Source organism: Lontra canadensis, unplaced genomic scaffold, assembly GCF_010015895.1.
Source record: "Lontra canadensis isolate GAN:19392208 unplaced genomic scaffold, GSC_riverotter_1.0 scaffold8, whole genome shotgun sequence".
Classification (NCBI taxonomy): Eukaryota; Metazoa; Chordata; class Mammalia; order Carnivora; family Mustelidae; genus Lontra; species Lontra canadensis.
This window is the reverse complement of record NW_022631002.1, coordinates 34,067,383-34,093,804: the sequence shown is the minus strand read 5'-3', so window position 1 is coordinate 34,093,804 and position 26,422 is coordinate 34,067,383. Positions and strand designations below refer to the sequence as shown.

Below are 26,422 nucleotides of genomic sequence, written 5' to 3'. Positions count from 1 at the left end.
AAATCAGTAATAATAATAATAGTAATAATGATAATAATAGTAGTAACCTACTAAAAAATAAAAGTCCAGGACCAGATGGATTCACTGGTGAATTCTACCAAACATTAAGAAGAGTTAATACCTATTCTCAAACTATTTCAAAAAATAGAAGAGGAAGGAAGGCTTCCAGATACATTCTATGAAGCCAGCAGTACCTTGATACCAAAACCAGGCAAAGACACCACAAAAGAAAAGAAAACTACAGGCCAATATTCCTGATGAACACAGAGCCCAAATCCTCAGAATATTAGCAAACCCCATTTAACAGTTCATTAAAAGGATCATTCACCATTATCAAGTGGGATTTATTCTGGGGATGCAAGAATGGTTTAGTATTTGTAAATCAATCAACATGGTACATCACATCAACAAAATGAAGGCTGAAAATCATATGATCATCAATAGATCCAGAAAAAGTATTTGACAAAATTCAACACTCAGTCAAATAAAAACTCCCAACAAATTAGGTTTAGAGGAAATGCACTTCAACATAATAAAAGCCATATAAAAAACCCACCCCTAATATCATACTCTATGGTGAAAAACTGAAAGGTTTTCTCTAAGAACAGGAATGAGACAAGGATTTCCACTTTTGCCACTTTCATTTAACATAATCCTGGAAGTTCTAGCCACAACAATCAGACAAGAAAATAAATGAGGCATTCTTATTGACAAAGAAGAAGTTAAACTGTCACTATTTGTAGATGACATTTCTACTATACATAGAAAATCCTAAAAACCCCACCAAAAAACTACTAGAAGTAACAAATTAGTTCTGTGAAATTGCAGGATACAAAATTAATACCCAGAAATTGGTAGCATTTCTACACATTCATAAGAAATTAGCAGAAAGAGAAATTAAGAAAACAATTCTATTTACAATGGCACCAAAAAAATAATAAAATACCTTAGAATAAACTTAACCAAGGAGATGAAAGTTCTGTATTCTGAAAACTATAAAACACTGATGAAAGAAACTGAAAATGACACAAATAAATGGAAAGATATACAGTGCTCATGAATTGGAAGAATTAAAAACGTCCCCACTATCCAAAGCAATCTATAGATTTAATGTGATCACTATCAAAAATACCAAATCATTTTTCACAGAACTAGAATAAATGATACTAAAATTTGTGTCTTTGTATACAAAAGACCCCGAGTAGCCAAAACAACCCTGAGAAAGAAAAACAAAGCTGGAGGTATTACAATTCCAGATTTTAAGATATACTACGAAGTTATAGTATTCAAAACAGCTTGGTACTGGCACAAAAATAGACACATAGGTCAAAAGAACAAAACAGAACGCTCAGACATAAACCCATACTTAAAGCGTCAATTAATCTATGACAAAGGAGGCAAAAATATATAATGGGAAAAGACAGTCTCTTCAGCAAATAGTGCTGAGGGGCTCCTGAGTGACTCAATCAGTTAAGCATCTGCCTTCAGCTCAGGTCATGATCCCAGAGCCCCAGGATGGAGCCCTGCATCAGGCTCCCTGTTGAGCTGGAAGTCTGCTTCTCCCTCTGCTCCTCATCCTGCTCATGCTTTCTCTCCCCTCCCCCACTCTCTCAAATAAATAAATAAAATCTTTAAAAAAAAAAAAAAACAGTACTGAGAAAACTGGATGGCTAAGTGCAAAGAATGAAACTGGGCCAGGTTATAGCACCATACACAAAAATAAACTCCAAATGGCATAGACCTAAATGTGAGACCTAAGGCTATAAAAATCCTAGAAGAGAACACGGGCAGTAATTTCTCTGATATTGGCAGTATGTCTCCTAAGGCAAGAGAAACAAAAGCAACAATAAATTAATGGGACTACATCAAAATAAAAAATTGCGGGGGGGCGGTGGTGCCTGGATGGCTCAGTCAAGCATCCAACCCTTTATCTCAGCTCAGGTCTTGATCTCAGGGCTGCAAATTTGGACCCACAAACAAACAAACAAACAAACAACCTTTGCACAGCAAAGGAAACCATCAACAAAACAAAAAGGCAACCTACTGAGTGGGAAAAGATATTTGCAAATGATACATCTGATAAAGGGTTCATATCCAAAATATTATAAAGCACTTCTATAATTCAATACTAAAAAAACAATGTGATTACAAAATAGGCAGAGGACCTGAATAGACATCTTTCTAAAAAAAAAGACATACAGATGGCCAACAGACACTTAAAAAGACATTCAATATCATTAATCATCAGGCAAATTAAAGCCACAATGAGATATCACCTCATACCTATCAGAATGGCTAAAATCAAAAAGGCAAGAAATAATAAGTGTTGGAGAGGATGTGAAGAAAAAGAAACCCTCATATGCTGTTGGTGGGAATGCAAATCGGTGCAGCCACTCAGGAAGATGGTATAGCATTTCCTCAAAAATTGAAAATGGAAATACCATATGACGCAGTGATTCCAATATGGGGTATTTACCCATAGAAAACACAGACACTAATTGCAAAAGATATATGCACACCTATATTTATTGCAGCGTCATTTACAATAGCTAAGATATAGAAGTAACCTAAGTGTCCATTGATAGATGAATGAATAAGGAAGATATGATTTGTGTGTGTGTATACATATGCACATGTGTGTGTGAGTGTGTGTGTGTGATGTGATAGAATATTACATAACCTTAAAAATATGAGATCATGCCATTTGCAACAACATGGATGGACCTAGAGGAGATTATACTAAATGATCTAAGTCAGACTGAAAAAGACAAACACCATATGGTTTTACTCATATATGCAATTTGAAAAAACAAATGAATAAACAAACAAAAAGAGTCAGACCCATAAATACAGAGAATAAATTGGTGGTTGCAGGTGGGGGAAGGAAACGGGCAAAATGGGTGAAAGGGGGTGGTGGGAGGTACAGGCTTCCAGTTACAGAATGATTAAGTCATGGGGATGAAAGGTGCAACACAGGGTTTCTAGTTAATGATATTGTAATAGAGTTGTATGGTAACTGTTGGTAGCTACACTTGGGGTGAGCATACCGTAACATATAGAGAAGTTGAATCGCTATGTCATACACCTGAAACTAATGTAACCGTGTGTGTCGACTATACTCAAATAAAAAATAAACAAAAATTAAAAAAATAAAAGACCAAGGGCTTTGGAATCAGAACAATCTGGTTTGAATCCAGCTGGGTAACCCTTGGACGAGTGAAAGTACTTCCCTGATCCTCACTCTCCACTCTATAAATTGGGCTCATAACGCTCACTGGGTTGTGAAAAGGAAACAAGAACACATATCTGAAGCCAATTGCACAAATCCTGGTGCACTTCAAGTTCTTCATCAGTGGTGGTTATTATTAACATCATTACCTTTGTCAATCCTTAACTATGACATACAGAGTGTTCAGCACATCTTCATCCCTTTGCCACTTCTCCCCCTGCCATCTTAACTTACCTTCTACTCTCTTGCTTCCTATGGCCTGAGAGCCACCATGGTCACCCTAGAGATGCCACACACAAAGGGGGCCTGCATCCACCCTGCCAGGCCCAATTCAAGCAACACACCTCTCTTCCCTCTCATGATCTCTCCTGCCTCTGAATAATCCAACAGGGCCTCCTGGAACTTGGCACAGTCCTTCTTGGTGCACTGTTATTCTGTATATCTCTTACAGCTCCTTCCCCAGACTTGAACACCTCAGGGGCAAAGACACATCTGAACCACCCTTCTTTCTCCCCTCATCTTGCATGGCCCTGCAAATTCCAAGTATTTGGTAAATATTTGCCCTGACATTCTGCCTGATGAAGGTAGGAATCCTTTTTCCTAGCTGGCTACTTACAGAAAGAGAAACCATTCCAGGTAGGGTGGGGAGGAGGCCAGGAAACACTGAGCAGAGCAGTTCAGCTGGTGCCAAGGACTCCTGCACTGATCAGACCTTCCTGCTGCTCTTGAGCCTCCTAGCAACAGGATGCCATGGCCAGGGAAGAGCGGGGGGAAGTAATAGACCCCTTGCTGGGGGCACACATGCTGGCCAATGTCAGCCAGCAAGGACAGTTTCTGGGTTCAGACAATAAAATACTAAAGTCCAGATCATCACTGGAGATCTGACAGCCAAATTAAAATAAACAAACAAACAAATAAGCAGCAATTCCACTGGTCTTTACTTCAGCATCAGGGAGCTTGGAGATGCTTGGGGGGACCCAATGTCATGGAGGCTCCAGTGAGAACAAATGATGCTGGCCTGGCATTCAAGACTCAGCCCTTACCACTTAATAGCCTTGACTTTGGGCAGGTCAATTCCCCTTCTGAGCTTCAGCCTTTTTGTCTATAAAATGGAGATATGATGCTAGGATCTCCCTAAATAGATGTTTATAGAACTCTAATGAGAGAAGGTACATGGCAGCATACCAAATCCAGGGAAGAATCATAGAAAGCTATTACTTTCCAGTGCTTGAAATAATGATCCAAAGTATATCCAAAAATTATGACTTAAACTTTGTTTTTCTTCCATTAGATCATTTTGAGTATATTAATGGGAATATGTCCTTATAGATCTGATGTCAATTAATAATGTCAGGACTGATTAGGTTGCATACCTGCTGCTCATGATTTCAAGCAGTTTTGATTACTTGGCCTAAAGCAAAATTGCCAGATATATCTTTCTCCAGTCAGACAACATATGCACTGTTACAGAGAACCTCAGAACATATGCTACTCTGCACTGGGAATGAAGTGCCAATTCCACCCATTTCTTGGAGTGTGATTACAGGTCTGCAGAAGGTGCCTCTCCTGAACTCTTGGGTCAGGAAGAGAAAAACCAACACCCATTTGGATCTGACAAATGTTTAATCAGAATTCATTAAAGAAACCCACTCAGCAAGCATTACGAATGGCATCAGCCTCTATAGCAGAAGCTATCAAATACTAAAGTGCCTCCTCATTTCAAAGTTAATATTACCTTTGGTGATCATACTTTTCTCCAAATAGTATGTTTTCTCTCACATTTCCATGAAATATCCATGCTTGCTGGGAAACATAGGCCACAGTCCCATTGACTGCCACGATCCCTTGCTGTAACTGCATCTGGAGCAAAATACCAGAACACCTTCAGAAGCTAAACCTCACAGATATCTCTTTAGGGGCCCACTGCACCCTTGCCACCCACTTATTCCATGAAAATTAACTATGATGGTGCAAGAGGGTCAACAAGATGTCTTTTTGCCCACACTGCAAAGCACAACGGTAGTCTGATGGTCACAAAGGTCAAAAATCTATGAGCAGCCAGGCAGGAATGTCACAGAAGAGGCATTGGTGAGCTCTACTGCAGGCTGGAGAGACCACATGGCAAATCTGTACAACCAGAACAAAATGCCCTCTGAGAGGACCCATTACAAAGGCTCCCCTTTCCTCCAGATGCACCAGCTGGATTCTACCCTCCTCAGCCAGGCCCCAGGGGCAGGATATAGCCTGTACAGCTGTGAATGGTGGTCCTGGCATGCCCTGTCTCAAGAAAGCAGCCTCAACTCAGTGGCACAATTGGTGCAGGGCCTGGTACAAGGATGCAGGCTCGGTTGCAGCCAGAACTTCCCATTCTTCAAGGGGAGTGGAAAATCCAGTTTCATGTGGCACATCGAGCAATCCAATCAGAAACTTTCATGAGCTCTAGTGTGTGATCCTGAGTACATAAGTTCACTTAGGATGATCCCACGTGGTGGGTATCTAACAGGTAACAGTGGACACTAGTGATGATGCCCTGTTCAAAGTTGTCAGGAGACGGGATTTGTGAGAGATGGCATGGTGCTCAGGGATAATGAGCGGTGGCACTGTGTCATGGATAGTGAAGAAAGATAGTCAAGGTCAAGTGACATGATGCCATTTCACCTCAGGAATGGTCCAAGAGAGGGGAACACTAGACTTGGAAAAAATGATAATGACAATAATGGTAATAAGAATAGCAAAATGAATAGGGGCTATGCCAATCACCATGACTGGCCCTGGGAATTACCCTATAACTATTATATACATTATCTTGTGTAACCTTCACCATGACCCTGCTAACCACCATTTTACAGATGAAGACACCAAGGTTCAGAGAGACTTAGTTACTTATCCAAGGTTAAACAGTGAGCATGAGGCTGAGACAGGTGGTAGACACAGGCAGTACAGAGCCCACTCAAAAGTCACCCTGCTGCCTCTATCCCAGTGACTATGGTGAGGCATATGATCTTCCCAATGTCACATGGGAAATAGATTCTATTTTTTCTGAGACATTCCAAAGGAGCAGACCAAAGGGCAGAAGTTAAAAGGAGGCAAACTTCACTTCCATATACATCAAAACTCTCCAGAGGGAACTGGTTGTGAAATAATGAACTCCCCATTGCCGAAGATATCCAAGCAGAGGCTGTCTCATTTCTTAGCGGATGCTGTGGAGAGATTCCTGTTATTAAGTAGAGAATTGGGATGCGTCACCTGGAACACACCTACTGACTCTAGGGTTATGACAGAGATACACACACAGAATTCTAGAGCATAAGGGACCTTAGGAACTCACTGGATTCTGCCCCCACATTTTCCTTCAGACAGGGAAGGAGTTGTTGCTCTTTCTAAAAATAAGTTAACTGAGGCCAAAAGAAGTCATTCTGGTCTTGCGGGCTCTTCTGAACCTAGCATCCTTGTTTTTTCAGAGGTGTCTCCTCTCCCTACTATAGGCATCCAAACTTCTCTTTAGGGACAGCAGAATGGGGAGAAAGAGGACTTAATATTCATTCATTTGGGATGAGAAACTGTATCAATTTAGAGCCCTATGAATACAATAAATGGCTTGGCCATTTCACTGGGGTCACACAGCTAGAAACAGCAAAGGACAAGAACCCTGCACTCTTCCCTTTTCCTACCAGGAGGTCTGCAGAGAAGCTGAGGGCACATTGCTGCTTTAGTTGATGCATGCATTCAGCCACTCCATCAAAGAAGGCCTGACTAAGCCAGTGCACTGGGCAGACACTAGAGATTAGAAGAAGGACAAGGGGAAAAATAATCTAGAGTCAGGGTGAGTCACAGGTGCCTTACTCCCTCCCTGCAAAGCCACCTTGCTGGCCTTTCTAATCAGAATGGCCCAAGTCATGGGAAACACCATGTACTTAATGACTTGTCTCTTCCTTTGACAAAGATGGCACTCTAGGCAAGGAAACAGTCATTGCTTAACACATGTCCTTGGGAGGCAAACCCAAGAGTGTATGAAAAGCTCAGTGTCACGTTGACAAGGGGCATGGAGCTACTGAGCACATTAACTTCCTGGAAATCACTGTTAACTGTGTGCACAGCATCAGTGCAGCTGAGCCCAGACACTGGGTCCACTGTTCTTGAAGGGCCCCAGGCAGGGCAGGCAGGGGACAATTTGACTCATGTCAGTGCTCCAACTTCACAGCTTACCTGTCCTAGGAGAGCTGCAATGAGAGAGCTCTTTCCACTTCCAACATTCCCACATATTCCCAAAACCTTCCCCTACCAGAGAAACAGAAAAAAGACACAGTCATTCCACCAGTTCTTAAAGGGTCTTGGGCCAAAGGTGTTGCCTTTGGCAACTGTGCTAGCCAGGCCAGGTGGTAACCAAGAGGTCAATGCCGGCTCTAAGAGATGGCAGATACAGTCTCACATCCCAAACCTGATATGCAGCCTGGGAGGAGGCAGGAACCTAAGTCTTAATTAAGTGCTTTCCTTGGCAAAACACAGCGGAGTGCCCAGAGGACTTCCAGAAATCATGTACAAGCACTGATGCGAAACAGCCTTGTGCCGGTCTGGGACACACAGGCCCTGGATGTGAGGACTGTCCCTTGCCCACACTCCAGGAAAGCAAATCTAATAGAATTGAAAGGCTGCACAACCCAGGGGGACAATGGTAGCCTTTGAAATACAGAGAGCCAAGTGTTTTTCAAAAGTCATTCTTTAAGTATCCTTCCACCATACCGAAGCATAATCTGAAATTACTGAGCAATTATGCTATTCCAACACATTGGGTTAATGGGTTATTCTACAGCTACTAATCTATTAATTCAACCACAAATCATTGTAAGAGACTGCTATGTGCCAGGTGCTGTTCTGGACACTAGCAATAGCACAATACAGTAATGAACATGACAGACAATAGTTTGGCTCTGCCCTCAAGGAGCTTGTGTTTTAGTTGGGTGGACCAAAAGTCAATAAGTAAGTAGAGTATGGAGTATGTCAGGGACATGCCATGGAAACACATGAAGCAGGGAAGAGATATGGAGGAGATGAGGGTGGAGGGAACCTTACTGAAAAAGTAAATGTCTTAGTTTGAGCTCTCCCAGAAATGGGCCCTGAATCAAAAGATTTGAGTGAAGGTAGTTTGTTTGGGAGGTACCACGGGAAGGGGAAGGTGGCCCATCAAGGGTGTACTATTATGTCAGCACCAATGGGAGGCAAGTGAAGTTCAATCTTGCTGGGAAATCCTGGGAAACTGAGGGTGGTTCTATACCCCCAGCGGCTGAGGGAGTTGGGGGTAAATAACCAACAGCCAGTGTTGGAGAACAGCTCCCTTGGCTGTGGATGTCCGCCTGCTTTGTGGGTGGTGGGGAGGGCCCTAGGGCACAGATACAGATCCAGCAGTTGGAAGATGGCCAGGGCACATGGATGGGTCACCGGTAGTATCTGCTACAGGTGCCATTTGAGTAAGACATGAAGGAGGTGAAGGAGTGAACCATATAATATCTGGGGGGAAACTACTGTAGGCAGAGTGAGAGTCCATACAGAGACCTCTAGGCTGACATGTGCCCACTCTTGTATTCAAGTGAATACAGTAATGCTGCGGTTGGACCATCTAAGAGCATTCTCATTAAGACCTGCTTTCAGTGATCCCTTAGTGAAAAGATGGTCCTCGTGGAGCTAAATATTTCTCCTTTCCCATCTGAGATAGACCAGAAGGGTCCTGCCTGCCACCCCCAGCACGTGAAGACTGCTTCTTGTCATCATGAATTTCTTTGACAAGTCTTTATGGAACACCAGGCATCATCTAGGCACTGGGCATAAAGTAGTAATCGAGGCAGATGGGATCCCTGCCTTATGCAGCTCACACTGTCACTGAAACTTCAACTCAGTGAAGCTCATCCATTTTAATCCCATTAGAAGGACTTCAAAGAAGTGGGACACTTCAAAGACTTTGGGACAAAGATACCACGGGGATGGATTCAGCTTCTAGGCATTTGGCTCCCTTTTGAGTTCTGTCCACTCTCTGGGGCCAGGTCTGAGCCTTCCAGAGTCATCCTTGTCTTCAGGAGAAAATCCACGTGGCCTGCACCCCCAGGATTTCCAATTATTATTTGTTCATTCCAAAAAGAGTCTTGGGAACCTATACCGTGCCAGGCATCTGCTTTGGTGCCAGATCACAACTGTGAATGAGACAGATACATGCCTGACCTCAAGGAGACTATAGCCCAATGGAATCCTGAAATTAAATTTGGGAAAATATGGATGCTCTGAATTTAAGATATTTAAGGGCTGCTCTTAAGATGGACTTGGTTGTGAGAGGAAAAAGGCAACAATAGCTAACATCAGTTGAGAATTACTATTGGCTTAGTGTTTTTGTATGATATCTCTCAATTCTCACAACCAGTCTATAAAGTGCTATTATTATTAAAATATCCATTGAACAGGTAAAGTAGGAGAGGTTCTAAGAGGTTAGGTGGTATATTCAAAGTCACACAGCTACAAGTGGCTGGGACTGGAACACACGTACACCAGGTTCCAGAGGCATACCCTTAATCCACACGATGCTGTGTTGTCCCCTTGTTTAGGAAAACATTGACTCTGTCCTTGATGCACAAGCCCAAGAGTCACCAACATAATGAGAAGGAGGAAAGCAATGAGGAGGGTAAAAGGCAGCTTCTTTAAAACACAAGAGTACTTCACTGAGGCCTCTCTAGAGAAACTCTAAAGGCATGGTTAGAGCAACCCAGGTGCTGCACATCACAGGCAAGGGAAGGGAATGAGAAAGCAAAATGGTTTGCACCCAGCAGGACTTATCTGAGAACCTAGCTCAATTGCACTCAGCCAAACAAATACCATTTCCAACAAATACATGGCAGCCAGTCTTGTTAACGACAAGAAGTACCACCCTACACCAGCTCTTGAACTTAGCATCACATAATAAATAGGAACCTCTCCTTCTATAGTGCTCACATGGCAAAAGGGTGAGTCAACAGCATGGGAGATTAAAATACTAGGCACAAGATTATGGCGAGTGCTGTGAAATGTGTAAGCCTGATGATTCACAGACCTGTACCCATACATTATATGTTAATTTAAAAAAAAAAGAATACCTAAGAAATAATAAAATAAAATAAAATATTAGGCACAAGATTAATGCTGAGCCCTCTGCAGCAAAATCAACAAACATTGCCATCCCCAGAGCACTGCTGCTGAGTTCCCAGTGCAAGAGAACCACATGTAGGAGAAGGCCACACATTCTGTAAATGCAGAGCTTTGTCTAAACACTCTATTCCCCAATCCTGAAGGGGAGCAGCCAATAGATTGGCTGGCTTGCTTTCCTCATTGCTTGTTGATCTCATTTGCTTTTAACAAGTGTGTTGCTGAAGATCATAGATTCTGGGGCCAGGTGCCCTCGGTGTGAAGCCACTTGCTAGCAGTGTGGTCTTGGCTGAGTTATTTAACCTCCCTGTGTGTCAGGTTTCTCAACCATCAAGTGGGGGTAGCTACAGTACCTACCTCTTAGGTTATTGGGGTGGTTAAATGAGTTAATTATGCACCTGGTAAATAGTAAGTGCTCTTAATTGTCAGTTATTATCCATCATAGTACTCCATTGTGAAATTAAGAACAAATCTAAAAAGATTTATAAAAGATAGTCATTTTGAGCCTAGCCACCTGAAATGGATTATTCATTCAACATTAAAACTGGCTCCTTTGGAGTTTGAAGATCAGTACTAACATAACCACCATCTTCTCTAAGCTCGAAGAAAATGTCTCCATTAACCATGTACATAATTTTAAAATTGGGGAAAGAAAACAACTTAGATACATCCTCCCACCACCATCACCACCCCCAGTTCAAACGGAATTATGTTAGGCCTTGATAAGACCACAGCTGAGTGATACAAGGAGGAAAGATGGAAGCCACACCTGTAGAACACATACTCACCTTTCTCACCACGAAGTTTATATTGTGCAGAACTGATTTTGGGGAGCTACCACTTTGCTCCTCTGGGCCAGGAACTCCGTGGGCTGATGAACTCAAACTGTAGGCCTCTAGCCTCTGTTTCTTGACATAATGTTTTTGGTTCTGCACTTTCCTTAGGTCACTTTTTAAGCTTGTTTCTTGATCCCATGTCAAGGTGGCATTTGCTAAAAGCAAGACAGTATCTGGGTCTTCTGGTTGGGTGATGTAAGATGGGGGGCTTTTATCTAGGAGAATTTTCTAAGATTAAAGAGACAAAATTAACTGGGCAGACATTATCCATTTGCAAGAACCATCCCAATATATCTTCTGATGACCCAAAATCATAATCTTGGCAATTTTACTTAGGACATTCAGAGAAGTTATCCTGAAGATATTTCCCCTACGAGAAGCTGCAGCAGAAATAGTCTACTAGCTCATGCTATCTAGGACAGATGTTTCTTTAACCACAAGGTCTATGTGGGTCACCCACATTGGAGAATGCTAATATCAGGTACATTTCTTCTTCATGCCCAAGGTAATAAGTTTTTGCCAGCTTTGGATGGTGAGCTTCATTATCTGGCACTGATACTTATGAAACCAAGGTCACATGCTCAGCCTCTACTGTGTCTTCTTCCTAAGTTCCCACTCAGCTAAGTTTAATAAAACATTTGCCAAGTGCCTACCCTCTGCCATTCTGGGGTAAACAGCAGAAATACAATTATGAATAAGACAAGATTCCTGGCCTTGAAGAGATTACTGTCTGGGGGAAGATGGGAACATAATTAGACATTTCAGGGAAATGTAACAAGAACAAAACACTGTAACTTCCAGAGAAGGGAACTCTACTCCCCATTCTGAAGGCCATGTATTTGAGCCAAAGCTGAATCTGTATAGGTGCTATACAGGCAACGATGAGGGAGGGAAGAGGAGATGGAAACTTTTTAACAGAGTACATTGCATAGTAAAGGCAAGGAAGCATGCAACACCACAGTTTATTGGGGTGGGGGCATGAAACAACCAATTCAGGGTTATGACAGAGCTCAAGATAGGAAGGGTATAGGAAATCAGGTGAAGACATAACTAAGGACCTGCTGATGGAAGGCTCAGTCTCAGTCCTAGAGAGAACAAGTACTCAAGGATTTCAAGCAGGTGAATATCAGTGGTCAGACCAATATTTAATAGTTCTCTGGGGGCTGAGTGTGGTATGGATTTAAGGAGAACAATAAGGGAAAAAGAAGATAGGTTCATAAGTCACTGTGATGATTCAGAGGATAGATGATAAGGTCTTGAACGAACATGATGGCAGTAGGGACAGAAGAAAAGTTGAGAAGTCAAGAAATAGCATTATTCCTCTAGCCTAAGACATCTGATATAATATATACCATCAATGTGATGGTGTTCATGCTTCTGTTTTGTTCAAGAAGTGATGAGTCAACAGTGCCACCTTCCAACCCAATCTTACAAATAGCACTCTTAATATTGAGGAAATACAGTGAGCAGAAGGTGACCCAACAGGGCTCTTGATCAGTTGAATGTAGATAGTAAGGGAGAAGAGGGATGGATACAAGCACCTCAGATGCCTAAGATGACTTCCAGATTGCTGGCCTGAGTGAAAAAAAAAAAATTCAATTAATTCACACATGTCTGGAACACCTCCTCCTTTTCCTTCCCTTGCCTGAACTTCAAAACCACTTTATACACCCTTTTCACAAGTCATGTATCCTTAGTGCATACATCAATTCCTGGGATACCTGGTCCTACACTAGACTGGAAGGCTTTTGAGAGTAAAGGCTCTCTCTTCCTCTTATTTTCATTTACCACAATGCCTTATATACAGGAAGGACACAGTAGATCTCTGATGACTGACTGACTGACTGAATAAATAAAGTAACTAAATGTATAAATGTGGTGCCCCACCACCCTCTTTATCACTACCATCACCACACCCATCATAGGACAAACCAGGAAAGTAAAGGGGAGGAGGATGGCTCAGTGCAAACTTAGCCCCATTCCTGGGACAACTTAAGATTTATAGCTTGGAAAAAGAGGTTCAGGAACATCATCTCCATGTATGGAGATTCTATTTCATTTTTACTAAAAGGGCAGACCACCTTATAAAGCTCTCCTTATATATCCTTTGATGCACATTTATTGATCCAACTCTGAATGCAGGATCTTCTCCCAATGTTCTTCAAACCAGTGACTCAGCCCTCCAATGGACTGACACAGCTTCCCCATATCTGAGAATTTTCCCACCCAAAAATGAGATCTCTCTTCCCTACTCACCCAGCATTAGTTATACCTTCATTCTCTTCAGAGAGACATTGGCTTCGGCCATTGCTTTGACAGAGAAAGGCAAGATTGCAATTGAAAACTTCATTACATTAAACATGGCAATCACACTAAACACCTGAAGAACAAAAGAGAAGTATAGGGTTTAGGATGAGATGTTGCCTTGGCTCTGAATCATTGTATCTATGGGAATTATATTTGTTGAGATGAAAAATAATGGCACAGTTGGAGTTCTTACAGGAACTTTTTTTTTTCCATTTCATGGCTCACAAATCATGGGCTGGCAAATTAAGGATAACAATATCTTAATCTCTTTTGCTCTGGATTTTCATCAGAATGGTGGAAGATTTATCCCTTGTCTCTGTCAGTACAGAGAGGATAATGTCCAAGGAAGTCCTCTAAATGAATGTGTTTGGAAGCTCCATCCACATCTTTACAAGGCCTAGACCATTCACTCAAAACCCCATGGATTGTCCTAAGTTATCCTCTTTTTCCAGTTTCTTCAGAGGCCTCTGGCCCTTCACATCTAGAGTGTCCTTATCCGTACCATATTCAGCCCCAAAATGAAAGCAGAAGTTTCCTGGAAGAACCAGTTGGCCCATGCTGGCGGGTGGAGAGTGACTTCTGGTTCTCCTGCCCCTGGGGTCTGGCCTCCACACCCTCACCAGACGTCTGAGACAAATTTGAAAGCCTCTGTTCAACTGCCATTCCCAAAAAATCACCTCCCCTCCTTACTGGGACCTTTCTCACTGAGCCCTGCCTGGTAGGTGGTTAACATCATATAGCCTCAATGAAGATAAGTTTCCTCACTCCATCTGTGCCCCAGGGGTGCATGATCTCATCTCTCAGATTTCATCTTCTCATCTGTCCAATTTGTAATTAGCAACTTCTCCCTAACCACCCATTTAAGAAATTAATAACACAACTTCCATCAACAAATCCAGAGTGATCCTTCCTGCTGTTGTATGGGCCCCATGGACAGAGCCCTGGGCTTCAACTAATCCTCAGTAGTTCTGTAAGGGGACAATGTAGAATGCTGTCTTTATCACATCTGGTCCCAAATCCATCCCCAGAGAGAACTCAGCTCTCCTAAGTCCCCAAGCACTATCTTGGCTCAGAAAACCCAGGCCTTGGTTGACACAGCCTGATGTGAGCCAGCACCTGGGGGCTGACCTCCTACTAATGTGGCCCTGACAGAGAAGACAAAGGATTCTGAATCTGAAGAAATATGTGCCTTGCATTTGGGAGAATTTGTTCTTGGCCTACATTTCTTCTAAATCATCATTTTAGAAAATATTAACCACGTGCACTCAATTTGGTTTTAAATTTGCTTGATGTATTGCTGGGGAAAGATTCTTTGTCATCGTTTGGGATCATAGAACACAGTCACAATAATTGAAAAGCATTCTGTTGAGGCTTTGGTATGTCATTGCCATCATTCTGGCTTTGGGTTCATGGCTGAATTCAAGCCCCCAGAGTGTGTGAGTAAACTGTGTGTGAAGAACCCAAGAAAACAAAAAGCATATCACAAGAAACACAGGGAGGTTCTAGGACTGACAGCGCCACAACAGATGCCCCCTCAGCAAGAGCATCCTGCCTTCTCACACATCCCCCTTCCCCTCAAAATCTGTGATTTTTGGTGCAACTATTGCACTGTGACCCCACTTGCTTATTTTGTTCTCTCTCTCTCTCTCTTTTTCTTGTTTTTATTGCCCTTCCTCCATTCACTTACCCTTCAGATACTGGGTTTAATAACTCAGTTGTTTATTTCAGACAGGAGCTGTTTCCCATCTAGCCCAGAGTTTCTTTACCTTTGAGTGCACAGACCCCCTTATAAAAAAACCTGAGCATCTCACATTCATTCTAATTCTCCCTCGGAGGCTTTCAGCCCAAAATCGCCTGGCCTGGGTGAGCATCAGGCTAATAAGAACAACAAACACTTACACAGCATTTACAACATACCAGGCGCTGTTCCACATGCCTTCTTTTATAGAACTCCTTCAGTCCTCACAACCACAGGGACTATTATAACCCCATTAGTAGATAATGAAACCAAGCAAGAGAGGTTCAATGAATTGCCTCTGTCATGGTAAAGTGCCAGAGTTAGGATTTTGAAAAGGGGGATTCTGACCCTTGCATCTCCCAGTACCTACGACTCCTCCCACCAAGAGAACTCTTATAAGCCTCCCTTCTTATAAAGCGTAGGAATAATTGTGAATAAGGCAGCCAAGTGCTTGTCTGATTCCAGTTTTGTTTTCCAAATGTCAAATTGTGTTCCAAAATTAACCACTACTCCTGCACTGACGTAGACTGAACAAAAGTCACTGTTGGGCTATCCTGGGCTCACCGCAGCCCAAGGACTTGTTTTTAAAAGTCAAGATAGAATTCTGGCCCTTCCAGGATTGGGTATTCTGTGCCAGTCCAGTCCCGGGCCTCTGCAGGCAGGGAGACGCTTCCCACCTGGCACTTGCCAGTGCTACAGTGTGAAGGAGGCCAATTCTGGAGATGGTTCTTACCACCGGGGCAGTGAGCCTGCGTCTGAGGAGGATGTGGCAGGTGAATGTCAATACAACGGCTATTGTGGATGCAATGGGGGTCAGGGCTGAGTTTCCACTTTGGACAAATCCAGCTTTTTCCAGTAATTTCCTTTCCCGCTTCCTTATATCTGTAAATAGAGAACAGTCCATGATGGATTTATTTTGCAGCACTAAGAAATGTATTTACCCCTACCTGATCCTCCTGTTAAAGAGAATTTAGGATTCCTATTGTGGAGTTTAAACTAGAGGAAATGCAGAAAGTCCTGGGCACAAACTGGGAATTCGGTGCATGTCAGCTGCCATATTGGATGGTTTCTGGGGTCTTTTCCAAACCTGATTCTGTGTCAGGAAGTCCTACACATGGATGCCTACAGGAGCTAGGCAAGTAAGTAAATGAAGGCAGTGGGCAGAGAGTAAGACCAGAGGGAAGGTGTGGAGTGTAGCAAAATGGGGACCACATGCCTCAGTGAAAGGGGCCACAACCTCTCAATGCAGGGCAGCCCAGGGTCATCAGACCTTTAGCTCTTCCGAAGACTGGGATCTGGAATTTTGTGGGACACCCTTCTCCTTGCAAATGTTGGGAACTGATTGGAAAGTTTCTAAATACTATAGAAACCAAATAAAACACATGTGCCAAGCCTGGAGATGGCCAGATTGGGGTTCCTGTCCTGTGTCTCAGTAACAACTACCAAAGCCCAAGAGCATTTCTCCCTTTCATGAGTCCAGATGGGGTCCATGCCTCTGCATTGCTCACAAGTTAAATTCAAGACTCCTTCTCTTGGTGTTTAAAGTTCTTAACTCCAATTCTAGCCTCTTCCACAAAAACCCTTTCACACTGGCATCATGGGGCCATCACCATTCTTACTGAGTGTTCGGCTGAGCACTGCATAATGTTCTCATTTGATCACTCTCATCACTGTGTGACAAGGGAGGAGCTATTATTATGCCCTCTGGCAGGACAGCAAAGCCATCACAGGTTAAGTAACTTGCTTTTTAATTGGTCATGGCACAGTTGGAACCCAGTTCTACTACAGTCTGAAGTTTTGCTGTCCACATGCCCTTTACCTCTGCGATACCACGCACCTCCCTGTCCCCAAGCACAGCCTCACATATCTACCTCTAGGCCTTTGTTCCTGCTAGGGGTCTTCCCCAGTTCTGTCTATGTCTGAATCCTTGCTATCATTCAAGGCCTTTCTAAAATGCCATGTTTGCCATGATGCTTCTCCTGATCTCTCCAATGGGATGTGCTCACCCCCTCACCCTCCTGGAGCTTCTCTCCATTTCCTTTGTGACATTTTCCCCATTTCATCCTACGGTTAATTCCTGTGTTCACTCATTCAACAAATTTTAACCTGATGTCTACTATTGACCAGGTGCTACACTTGGTGTTGGACAGCATAAGAGTCAACAGAGTCTCAGCTCTCTTTCCACTGGGGAGACAGGCAATAAAGAAATAAACAAACAAATCCTGTCATTACTAATTTGTTGGGCGATATGAAAGAAATGAACAAGATGAAGTGATTAAAAGGAATTGGTAGAGAATGGGCCTGCTTAGAACTATAGTCAAGAAGGCCTCTTTGAGTCAGTGACATTGAGAGGAGTCCCAAAGTCACCATCAAAATCTAGCACAAGAGCACTTCTTCAGGCAGAGAGAACAGCAACTGCAAAGATCCTGAGGTATGAATGAGCCTGGATGTTGTTCTAAAAAAAGACAGAAGGTTCTCATGGCCCAAGCGAGTTATCAAGGGTTAGGACAAGATGTGATGAGATCAGAGAGGTCTTCAGGGGTCAGATCATGTTGGATCCAACAGGCCATAGAAAGGAATTTGGATTTATTATTTTTTTAAAGACTTTATTTATTTATTTGACAGAGGTCACAAGTAGACAGAGAGGCAGGCAGAGGGGGAGGGGGTTGCAGGCTCCGACTGAGCAAAGAGCCCGATGTGGGGCTCGATCCCAAGACCCTGAGATCATGACCTGAGCTGAAGGCAGAGGCTTTAACCCACTGAGCCATCCAGGCGCCCCAAGGATTTTGGATTTAAATCAAAAGTCCTAAATTGGAATAATCTAAGTGTGATAAGAAGCCACTAAAGATTTTTTCAGCAGGGAGGAACAGGATCTGACTGACATTTTTCAAAGGTCACAGTGGTTTCTGAGTACATAATGGATTTTAGGGGGAGGGAAGAAAGCAAATGTTGCATCTGGAAGTTCTTTGCATACTCCAAAAGGGAGAGAATATTGGCTTGCACTAGGGTGGCAGCAGAACGAAGAGAAGCAGATTCCAGACATATTCTAGAGGCAGAGCCAAAAACTTATAGCTACTGTTGAGTTTAGTTAACTCATTGTTCCTTCATCCTAGAAGCAGGAGCACTTTCTCTTATAATTCTATGTAGCTCCCATGACCTTGCACATAGCAGGAAGCTGATAAATATTTATTGAGTTAAACTGACTCGAATTAAAATGAGTTGAATTAAATTGAACTAAGTCAAACTAAAAATCATTGTGCTAAAGTGAGTTCAAGGTATAAGGGAAGTATTTCTGGGTCTTCAAGGAATGTTCCGAAGGGTTGCCAGTGTCCCAAACTGCAGCATTTCCTTGGGCAATCTCAGAAGCAAGTTTTCTAAAACCACTCCCTAAAACACAGATACCCAGCTTCAGGGCCAATTACATGCTGATCTAAAAGTGTAATTGTAGATCCAGAGAGTCAATTGTAACAGTGGTTCAGATCATTAACCGGCCAACCACCTGAGTCTATGTCAGCAATTATGTAAATGTTCCTGCAATTAGATTTGCATTTATATTTGATTGTAATGGTTTAATATCATCTTTTTTAAAAAGCTATGTATGTGTCCTCCTATCTGTGCAAGGAATGTCAAGTCAGGGGGTCCTCCAATCATGATGATGTTGCTGCAGGCAAGGAGATATATATACATATGCATGAGTGTGTGCCTGTGTATGTGTATACATCTTCTAAGTCAAGGAAATATCTTGAGATAGTTCTTCTCCTTAAATGTTTTAGTGGATTACTTTTGTGAAAGGTAACTGGTCAGTACCAACATCCACATGCCTTCATAAAGGCTAGACCTTATATCTCTCACCTGTTGAGCACTTGGGTTCACCAGAACAGATGCCTGGGTCTATTAAAACCTCTGCGATCCTTTGAAAAGCCTGCAAAGCAGCTAAAGGGGTCCCCACAGCCCCCTTTCTGGAATGCTTGGCCCCAGGAACCTTAAGAACACTTTGGAAGAGCACATTCTACAGAGTAAGTGGTTCTTCAAGCACCAGCACGTCCTACCTTGAATGGTATTGGTAAAAGATTTTTCCCAGGCATACATTTTAATCAGCTTTATGCAGGTCAGAAACTCATTCATTGTCTGAACTCGCTTGTCTGTCACTGAAATTGCTGATCGTCGGAAAGCTGAATTGAGCTTAGCCATAAACATCTGAAATCAAGGTACAAACAGTGTTTAGAGAGAATTGCTGAATTGCAGTTGGCCTAAAAATCCAGGGATCAGAGTATAAGTGCCAGGAAAAGTTCAAAGGGAAGTTGGGCTAAGATTCTCAGCCATCCTTCCCTTGAGTTGTGGCAGCCAATGTGAACCAGGGGACAACACTGGAGATCAAGCAGGTGATACAAATACATGAGTTATTAGGATGCAAAGAGAGTGTTGGGGACTTTGACAAACTGGAAAGCATGCCTTTCTCCCCCAGGGCATTCAAATTCAAGTTCTTAAAAATAAAATACACTGTGCCAAGAAAAGAAAGCACATGCGTGAGCACGAAGTGAGGGCACAGGCTTCAGGTTCCTGCCCTGGAAATGAAACCTTCTATCCAATTCAGTGAGAACATGTGTGCAAAATGCAAGCATACAGCAGTTACAGTTGCGAAGACCTGCCATTACCTGGATGGGGATGAATACGATGTACACAGATATCCCGATGAGGGCTGTGGGGCCCAGAATGAAAAAAGCATACACTGCACAAACAGCCATTAGGATTGGGATGGTGGCTGGCAAGGGACAAAACAAGGCAGCTTCAAACAAGGAATAACTATCACTTGATAGTATATTGAGCACCTGGAAAGAAAGCACATGGAATCAGGCTTTGGAAGCATCACCCAAACATCTCCTCAAGTGAGAAGAGAAGGAGAGAAGAAACTGCCTTAAGGGGGAGGGGTATTGCCAAGGGACAAACATGATGAATTTTGTGGCCCTCATGCTGATCTCATTTTGGAGAGGCCAGTATTTTAGGACTGAGAGTCCCAGTGAAGAAAGACATAAAGAGTAATAAATATTATCATCTAACAGCAAGCTGGAGAAACGGCTAGCTGCCTACCCTTTATCTATCTCTCCTTCTTCCTGCTTTATTCAGAGCACAAATGTGCCCAGCCAAAAAACTACATTTTTTAGTCTCCTTTGTGGAAAGAGTATGGCCATGTGATTATGTCAAGGACAATGAGATAGATATAAGCCAAAAGTGTCAAATGGGAGTTTGGAAATGCATTCTTAAAGGAGCCAACTCAACTTAGAGGACGTATATCCTTATTTTTTCTCCTTCCTTTTACCAGCTATCTGAAACATGACTAGCATGACTGGACCTCCAGCATCCATCCTAAACCATTATGGGAGTCATGCACGAGGATAGTGACAAAGAAAAGAAGATCCAGAAATCCCCGTACCAGCTCTGAATTGTTCTCTTCCAGATTCCTTTTGCAAAATGTGGAATAAATTCATCTTGCTTAATCTACTGTTACTTTATATTTTCTTGTTCTATGCAACCAAGTTCATCTTAACTGATCCAGGATGCTTTGGACATAATGAAAGAGCAACTGTAAGACAGAGGCAAATCTTCTCCCTTACCTCATGCCACCTGGAATTCCCTTGACTAGGGAAATTTTATTGTGTAAATGGTGAGGATTTTATTGCTAAGGTTCAAAGGCTTAAGAAAATATAAATTCAGGGCACCTGGGCAGCTCAGTCAGTTGTGTCCAACTCTTGTTTTTGGCTCAAGTCATGATCTAAGGGTTGTGAGATCGAGCCCCATGTCAGGCTGTACACTGGGTGTGGAGCCTGCTTGATATTCACTCTCTCCGTCTGTCCCTCTCTCTGACCCTCTCTCTTTCTCCCACTCGAAGAGAAGAGAACAGAAGAGAGGAGAAGAAGAGAGAGAGAGAGAGAGGGAGAGAGAGGAAGGAAGGAAGGAAGGAAGAAAGGAAAGAAGGAAGGAGGAAAGAAAGAAGGAAAGAGAGAAAGGGAAAATATAAGTTCTGAAGTCCAGTAGTCATAGTCTTTATTATGGCCTTGGCACCCTAAACTCTACACAGTCAGAATTACTGGATCAATTCCTCACTCATTTTTTTAAATGCCTGTGGTGTATCCCATACTGCCTCAGTGTCCCTTTTGACAATCAAAGGGATTGAACGATGTCATCCCCCAGCCCTGAGTCAGCTGGAACAAGAAAGCCTTTCCAAATTCTCCAGCTTGAATGGAGCCCTCCTTTCACTGAATGCCTCTGATGTTTTGAGTCTCCCTCACCTCATTTAGCATGGAAATAGGATATAATGGGCAGGACATTGGACAAATAAAAAGAAGGCATATGCACCATCCAGGAAGTTTCACTCACATTTCACTCATATTCAGAAAAGCCAGGATTTAATTTTCTAAAATGAAACTCTGGACCCGCTTACCTCACCAACAGAGATGTGTGCCAGCATCTTGAAGGACACCAGGTTTTCAAAAACCAAAGTGGAGACAGCCACCTTCAACCGGATTGCAGTGCGGTAATTTATGGCCCAGGCAAGGGCCCAAAAGAGCACTTTGGTAAACTCAGTAGCAAAAAGGGCTATGCACAGGCCAATGCCAGCCCAGACATTCCTAGAAATGCTCTCGGTATGTTGGAGAATTTGGTGAATGAGAACCGTCTGCAAAACAGCACAATGGAGAGAGAAGAGGGCCACTGGGGGTTGAGGTTTGTATAGGAAGCCTCAGATAATGTCGGCAAGCTGACTTTATGAGGCAAACTTTTTAATTAATTTCAGTGGCGGCTGCTGTGCTTGACAAGGATTAGCTTTATGAAAATTTGCCCCCAAGGAGCTCAAAGATAATGACAATGTACTAAACCCACCAGCTCGTAGAGAAAGTAACTAATGACATTCTTTGCCAGTCTAGGGACCTGTTTGACAAGGCAGGGGAAGGGCCACCCCCACTCACCGGCCCTATGGCCGCCATGATCACACACAGGATGTTGGCCACAATATCCATCAAAACACGTGTCCTCTGGAATTTCCAGACTACTCGGCCCAGAGAGGCTTGCTCAGGACCCACTCTTTCTACCTCTTCATTCCAAAGGATTCGAAATCTGTGATGAAAGAACAGGAAGAAGGAAAGGGACTTACATTTCCATTTGCTGTTTGAAACTACTTGGCTGGACAAACCTCTCAAAGGTGCTCAACACAACCCTCATCCCTGGCCGTCCTCGCTCTACAGAAGCAGCTCTGATTCTCTTTTCTTCCTTTCCAGGGCAGATGGGATACAGGAGGGGCAGGAGGGCAGAGCCTCGGCACAAGCACCAGCTGGTACCTGGCACTTGGGCACTTTCCAGGCCTTCATTTCCTGCTCCTACTGCCCGTCTCTGGCACAATACCAGTTCTGATTTAAAAAAAAAAAAAAAAAAAAGACAGAGGCAAAAGAAAAATGACAAAAGTAGTCTTCCCCAGAACAGGGAGGAGTTAGTCCATTTCAAAGATCTGAAAGAAGGCAAGTGTGACAAGAGTGTGGTGAAGGAGGAGATAGGCTGACATGACACTGGGAGGAGAGGCAAAGCCAAATCCCGTGGACCTCATAGTTCTCAGAAAGGAGTTTAGGTTTATTTTCTGGAGCAAAGGAAGCCATTGAAGGTTTTTAAGCCTAAGTGATAAGATCATTTTACATATCTAAAAGAACATTCAGGTTGGTGTGAGAATAGTGGATTATAGGGGGAACAAAGGCAAAAGCAGGGGGACCACAGAAGGAGACTGGTGACAATCAGGGGAGAAGTGGTGGTGGTTTGACACTGGATTTAAGGAACGTGCATTTGAGAAAGAATGGACAGAGACAACAGGACATATTGATGAACTAGATGTGAAAGAAAAGGGAGGGAGGATCAGGGACCCCAATTTTCTGGCTCAACCAACTGTGTGAATGGAGTTTGTCAAGAAAAAGAGAAGAGCATCATCAGGTTGGGGCCCAGAAGAAAGCAGCTTTAGATACAAGATATTTATGAGTCATACAAGTCCATCTGTCCAGTTGGATGCAGGACATATGAATTCAGAGTCTGGAAGAGAGGCGTGGACTGAAGTGGCATATTATTAAAAAGTTGTATTTGGTGTTGAGTCTTTGCAAGGGATAAACTCACCTAGAAATAGGCATAGCATGGAAGAAAAGAGGACCCAAGTTGATGTTGGGTAGATAGAAGGAAACAAAAACAGAAAGAGAAGTTCAGACCAGAGAAGTAGAAGGAAAATCCAATACTCCACAGGCACTGGTCCAGCTCCTTTTCTCTGATCTCACTGGCAACTTTCTCTGGACTATAGATATGGGAAATTACCATTGAATGAGATACCTGCAACACATGGGTGAGGGGAAGCACAACTGTAGAAACAATTGCAAGACCATGATTAACATTCCCAGTCCTTTAAGCACATACTCCAGACTATACTTTGCACTTTACCACATGTGGCCAAAGATAAGAAGACTCCCAAAAGAAACAAGTGCAAAAAAGTCTTAGAGAAGTTCCCCATTGTTTAAGACATTATGATTCATCACAACCTCAAAGGTCAAAGCAGCTGGGAGAAAGAATGAAGTTAATGTCTTTATCCTTATGCTGACATGGAAAAATCTTTATAAATGCTTACTGAAAATAGCAAAATGGCCAACCATTCTATAACACATCACTTTATTTAAAGAAAAAAAAAACATGATATGTAAATGGGAGGAAGAAGAGGTACTGATCCACAGAAGATGGTACAACAGGGTATGCTTAATTAGAGTAGAAAAAATTCTGGACAGATCAACATAAACGTTTAACAATGCTGACCTCTGGGTAGCAGAGCAGGAGTACAGTAGGGATACTCTCATGGCTTAAATGTCTGTTGCTTTAACATTTTTAGAATTAACATGAATTAGGTTGAACCAATGACATTTACATTTTTTGCAAGTCAAAACTGTCAAATATTGGCAGTTTCATTTGACTCAACTTAAACATATTTTACAATATAAAAGCCCAATAATGATATTTAAAATAAAACAAAACTTGATGCCTGGAGCTGCACTCAGCAGCAGCCCAGGTGGGTCTAGCCAGCACAGTGCAAAGTGAAATTCTGGCCGCCTTCATCCCGATGTAGTGCTTCTATAAATCAGCGACAACCCAGCCAATATGCTCCTAAGCCTTGGGCTGTAGCTCACAAGCAATCCTTTTTCCACACCATCTTTCCCCAGTCCTCACCTCCCCAGAGACTGGGTCAATAAATTCAGTCAGCCCAACTCATGTTTCAGGGAGCACCCATCAAAAAGGACCCCCAAGGACCTGGAGGTCCTTCCATACCAGGAAAGGAGAGCACTCATAGGGCACATGGGCCCCTGCATAGGATGGGCTCCTCTCCTGAGGTGACCCACAGAATCCTGATACCTTTTGGCATTGGTGTCCGATGAGTCATATGGTGACAACGGGGGCAGGGTATCCACAGTCAATGCGTGCTTGTAGCCCCTAACCATCACTGGTGTGATCCAGGAAAATGTAGCAAAGGAGAGCAGTCCTGCATCATCCACAGGGTTGGGTGCCAGCCTAAGACAAATGAGACACTCTGTGTTCCAGGGCATAGAGGTCATTGCCCTGAGTCCCTAGCTTGTGCTCTTAACTGTAGTAATAACCACAGCCACACTTAGAAGCCATGATTCCCACCCATTAGCCATTTGAGCAATGGCAAGTGCTGGGACCGGCTCGTATCAGTCTGTGATAACTGATTTTAAGATTTTTAGGAGTTTTGCAAGTTAGTTGCTAAACATGGCCAGTATTAAAAATTACTTAATTTTAAGTAAATTGTCTTAAGGACAAAGGTAAGTACTTGAAACTCATCACTTCTTTATTTTACTAGATTTTGCTAGTATGTATGGTCACTAGATTATATAAATCTGTTGCATCTATACAGTAGAAATACAATGGAACAGGGTGCTATGCACATCTCTTCCCAACTTGGCATTCAGTGACATCACATTGCCTTGAAATCAGCCATGGTAGGCCATAAGAACTGATAAATGCTACCCACCATGGAATTTTTTTAGTGAGCCAGTGCTCAAACCTCACAACCAACCCATGGGAACGAAGGCACCTGACCTATTTGTCGTGAGGAAATGAAGACCTGGAAGCTGATTATCAGAGGCTGAGGTGCATGTCTTGTGCTCCCAGGAGGATGGGGAAGGTACAGAGCAGGGCATGACAGACACCATGGGGATGAAGCAGGGAGGTTACCTAGGCAGGCACATGATGGAGGCAAACTCATGGTTCTGCAGATCAGGAGGATGGAATGAATTAAAGCATTTAAAGTGCTCTGGCTACATAAATACCAGCTAGCAGATATAAAAAGGAGGGTGGAGGAGGGGAAAGAAGGAGGAGAAAGAAATGGAAGGAAGCAGAAGGAAAAGGAGGAAAAAGAAGTAAAAAGAAAAGGAGGAGAAAGAGTAAACAGTCGAAGAGAAGGAAGAGAAGAAAAGAGAGGAAGAGGAAGAGGTAATGAAGGAGGAAAAGACCTTGGTTTTGCCCTTGAAAAATTAACCAATTAACCACCTAATACAGAATAAAGTCAGAGACAATGAGTAATATCTACTGATTACTCAGCCATTAGTATACTCTGGACCCTGTAAGAGCTTTATACTTGTAGCAGATGTTGCAAGGATGCCGTGGGTCACAGATGCTTGGCTCAAGCTGACAACGTCCCATCTTAAATGTGAGCTATGCCCCTTTTCACCACCTGTTTCAGTGCCTTCTCAGGAGCATAAGTGCAGCCCAGAATTGCAGGACACTGATGCCTCCAGGGACAAATCTTAACAAATGGGGAATATAGGAGCCCATGGACAAATGCACCCTCCTATCCTTTGGATGGAAAATTGTACACTTTCCCAGGAGGACCTAGTAGAATCCAGTCCCTATTCCTACAGCAGTGACACTGATGACACCATGTTGTCCTTCCCTGACCCACTTCCCCTAAATCCTCCCTCCTGCTTCCTGGGATCACATCCTGAATGAGCCACCTGCATCCAAGTTCTTAGCTCAGACTGCTTTTGGAGAACTCAAGCTAAGAGAATATTAACAATGTACCATGTACCTGGCACATAGTAAAACTTTCTAAAAGGTGGCTTTTATGAT

General features: G+C 42.9%; 1 protein-coding gene across 9 annotated transcripts in view; it reads right to left on the bottom strand.

Annotated features, from left to right (window-relative positions):
* ABCC12 (ATP binding cassette subfamily C member 12) overlaps nt 1-26,422 on the bottom strand; it is a 77,937-nt gene that overhangs the window by 35,051 nt on the left and 16,464 nt on the right. For all 9 annotated transcript variants that reach the window (XM_032854553.1, XM_032854556.1, XM_032854557.1 and 6 more), the window contains exons 3-12: nt 24,689-24,844; nt 22,234-22,381; nt 21,711-21,944; nt 19,927-20,100; nt 19,321-19,468; nt 16,005-16,153; nt 13,499-13,606; nt 11,179-11,454; nt 7,436-7,507; nt 4,965-5,089 (exon numbers count right to left, since the gene is read on the bottom strand). In XM_032854553.1, the coding sequence (XP_032710444.1) occupies nt 4,965-5,089; nt 7,436-7,507; nt 11,179-11,454; nt 13,499-13,606; nt 16,005-16,153; nt 19,321-19,468; nt 19,927-20,100; nt 21,711-21,944; nt 22,234-22,381; nt 24,689-24,844 (1,590 nt within the window). The remainder of the gene's footprint in view (nt 1-4,964; nt 5,090-7,435; nt 7,508-11,178; nt 11,455-13,498; nt 13,607-16,004; nt 16,154-19,320; nt 19,469-19,926; nt 20,101-21,710; nt 21,945-22,233; nt 22,382-24,688; nt 24,845-26,422) is intronic.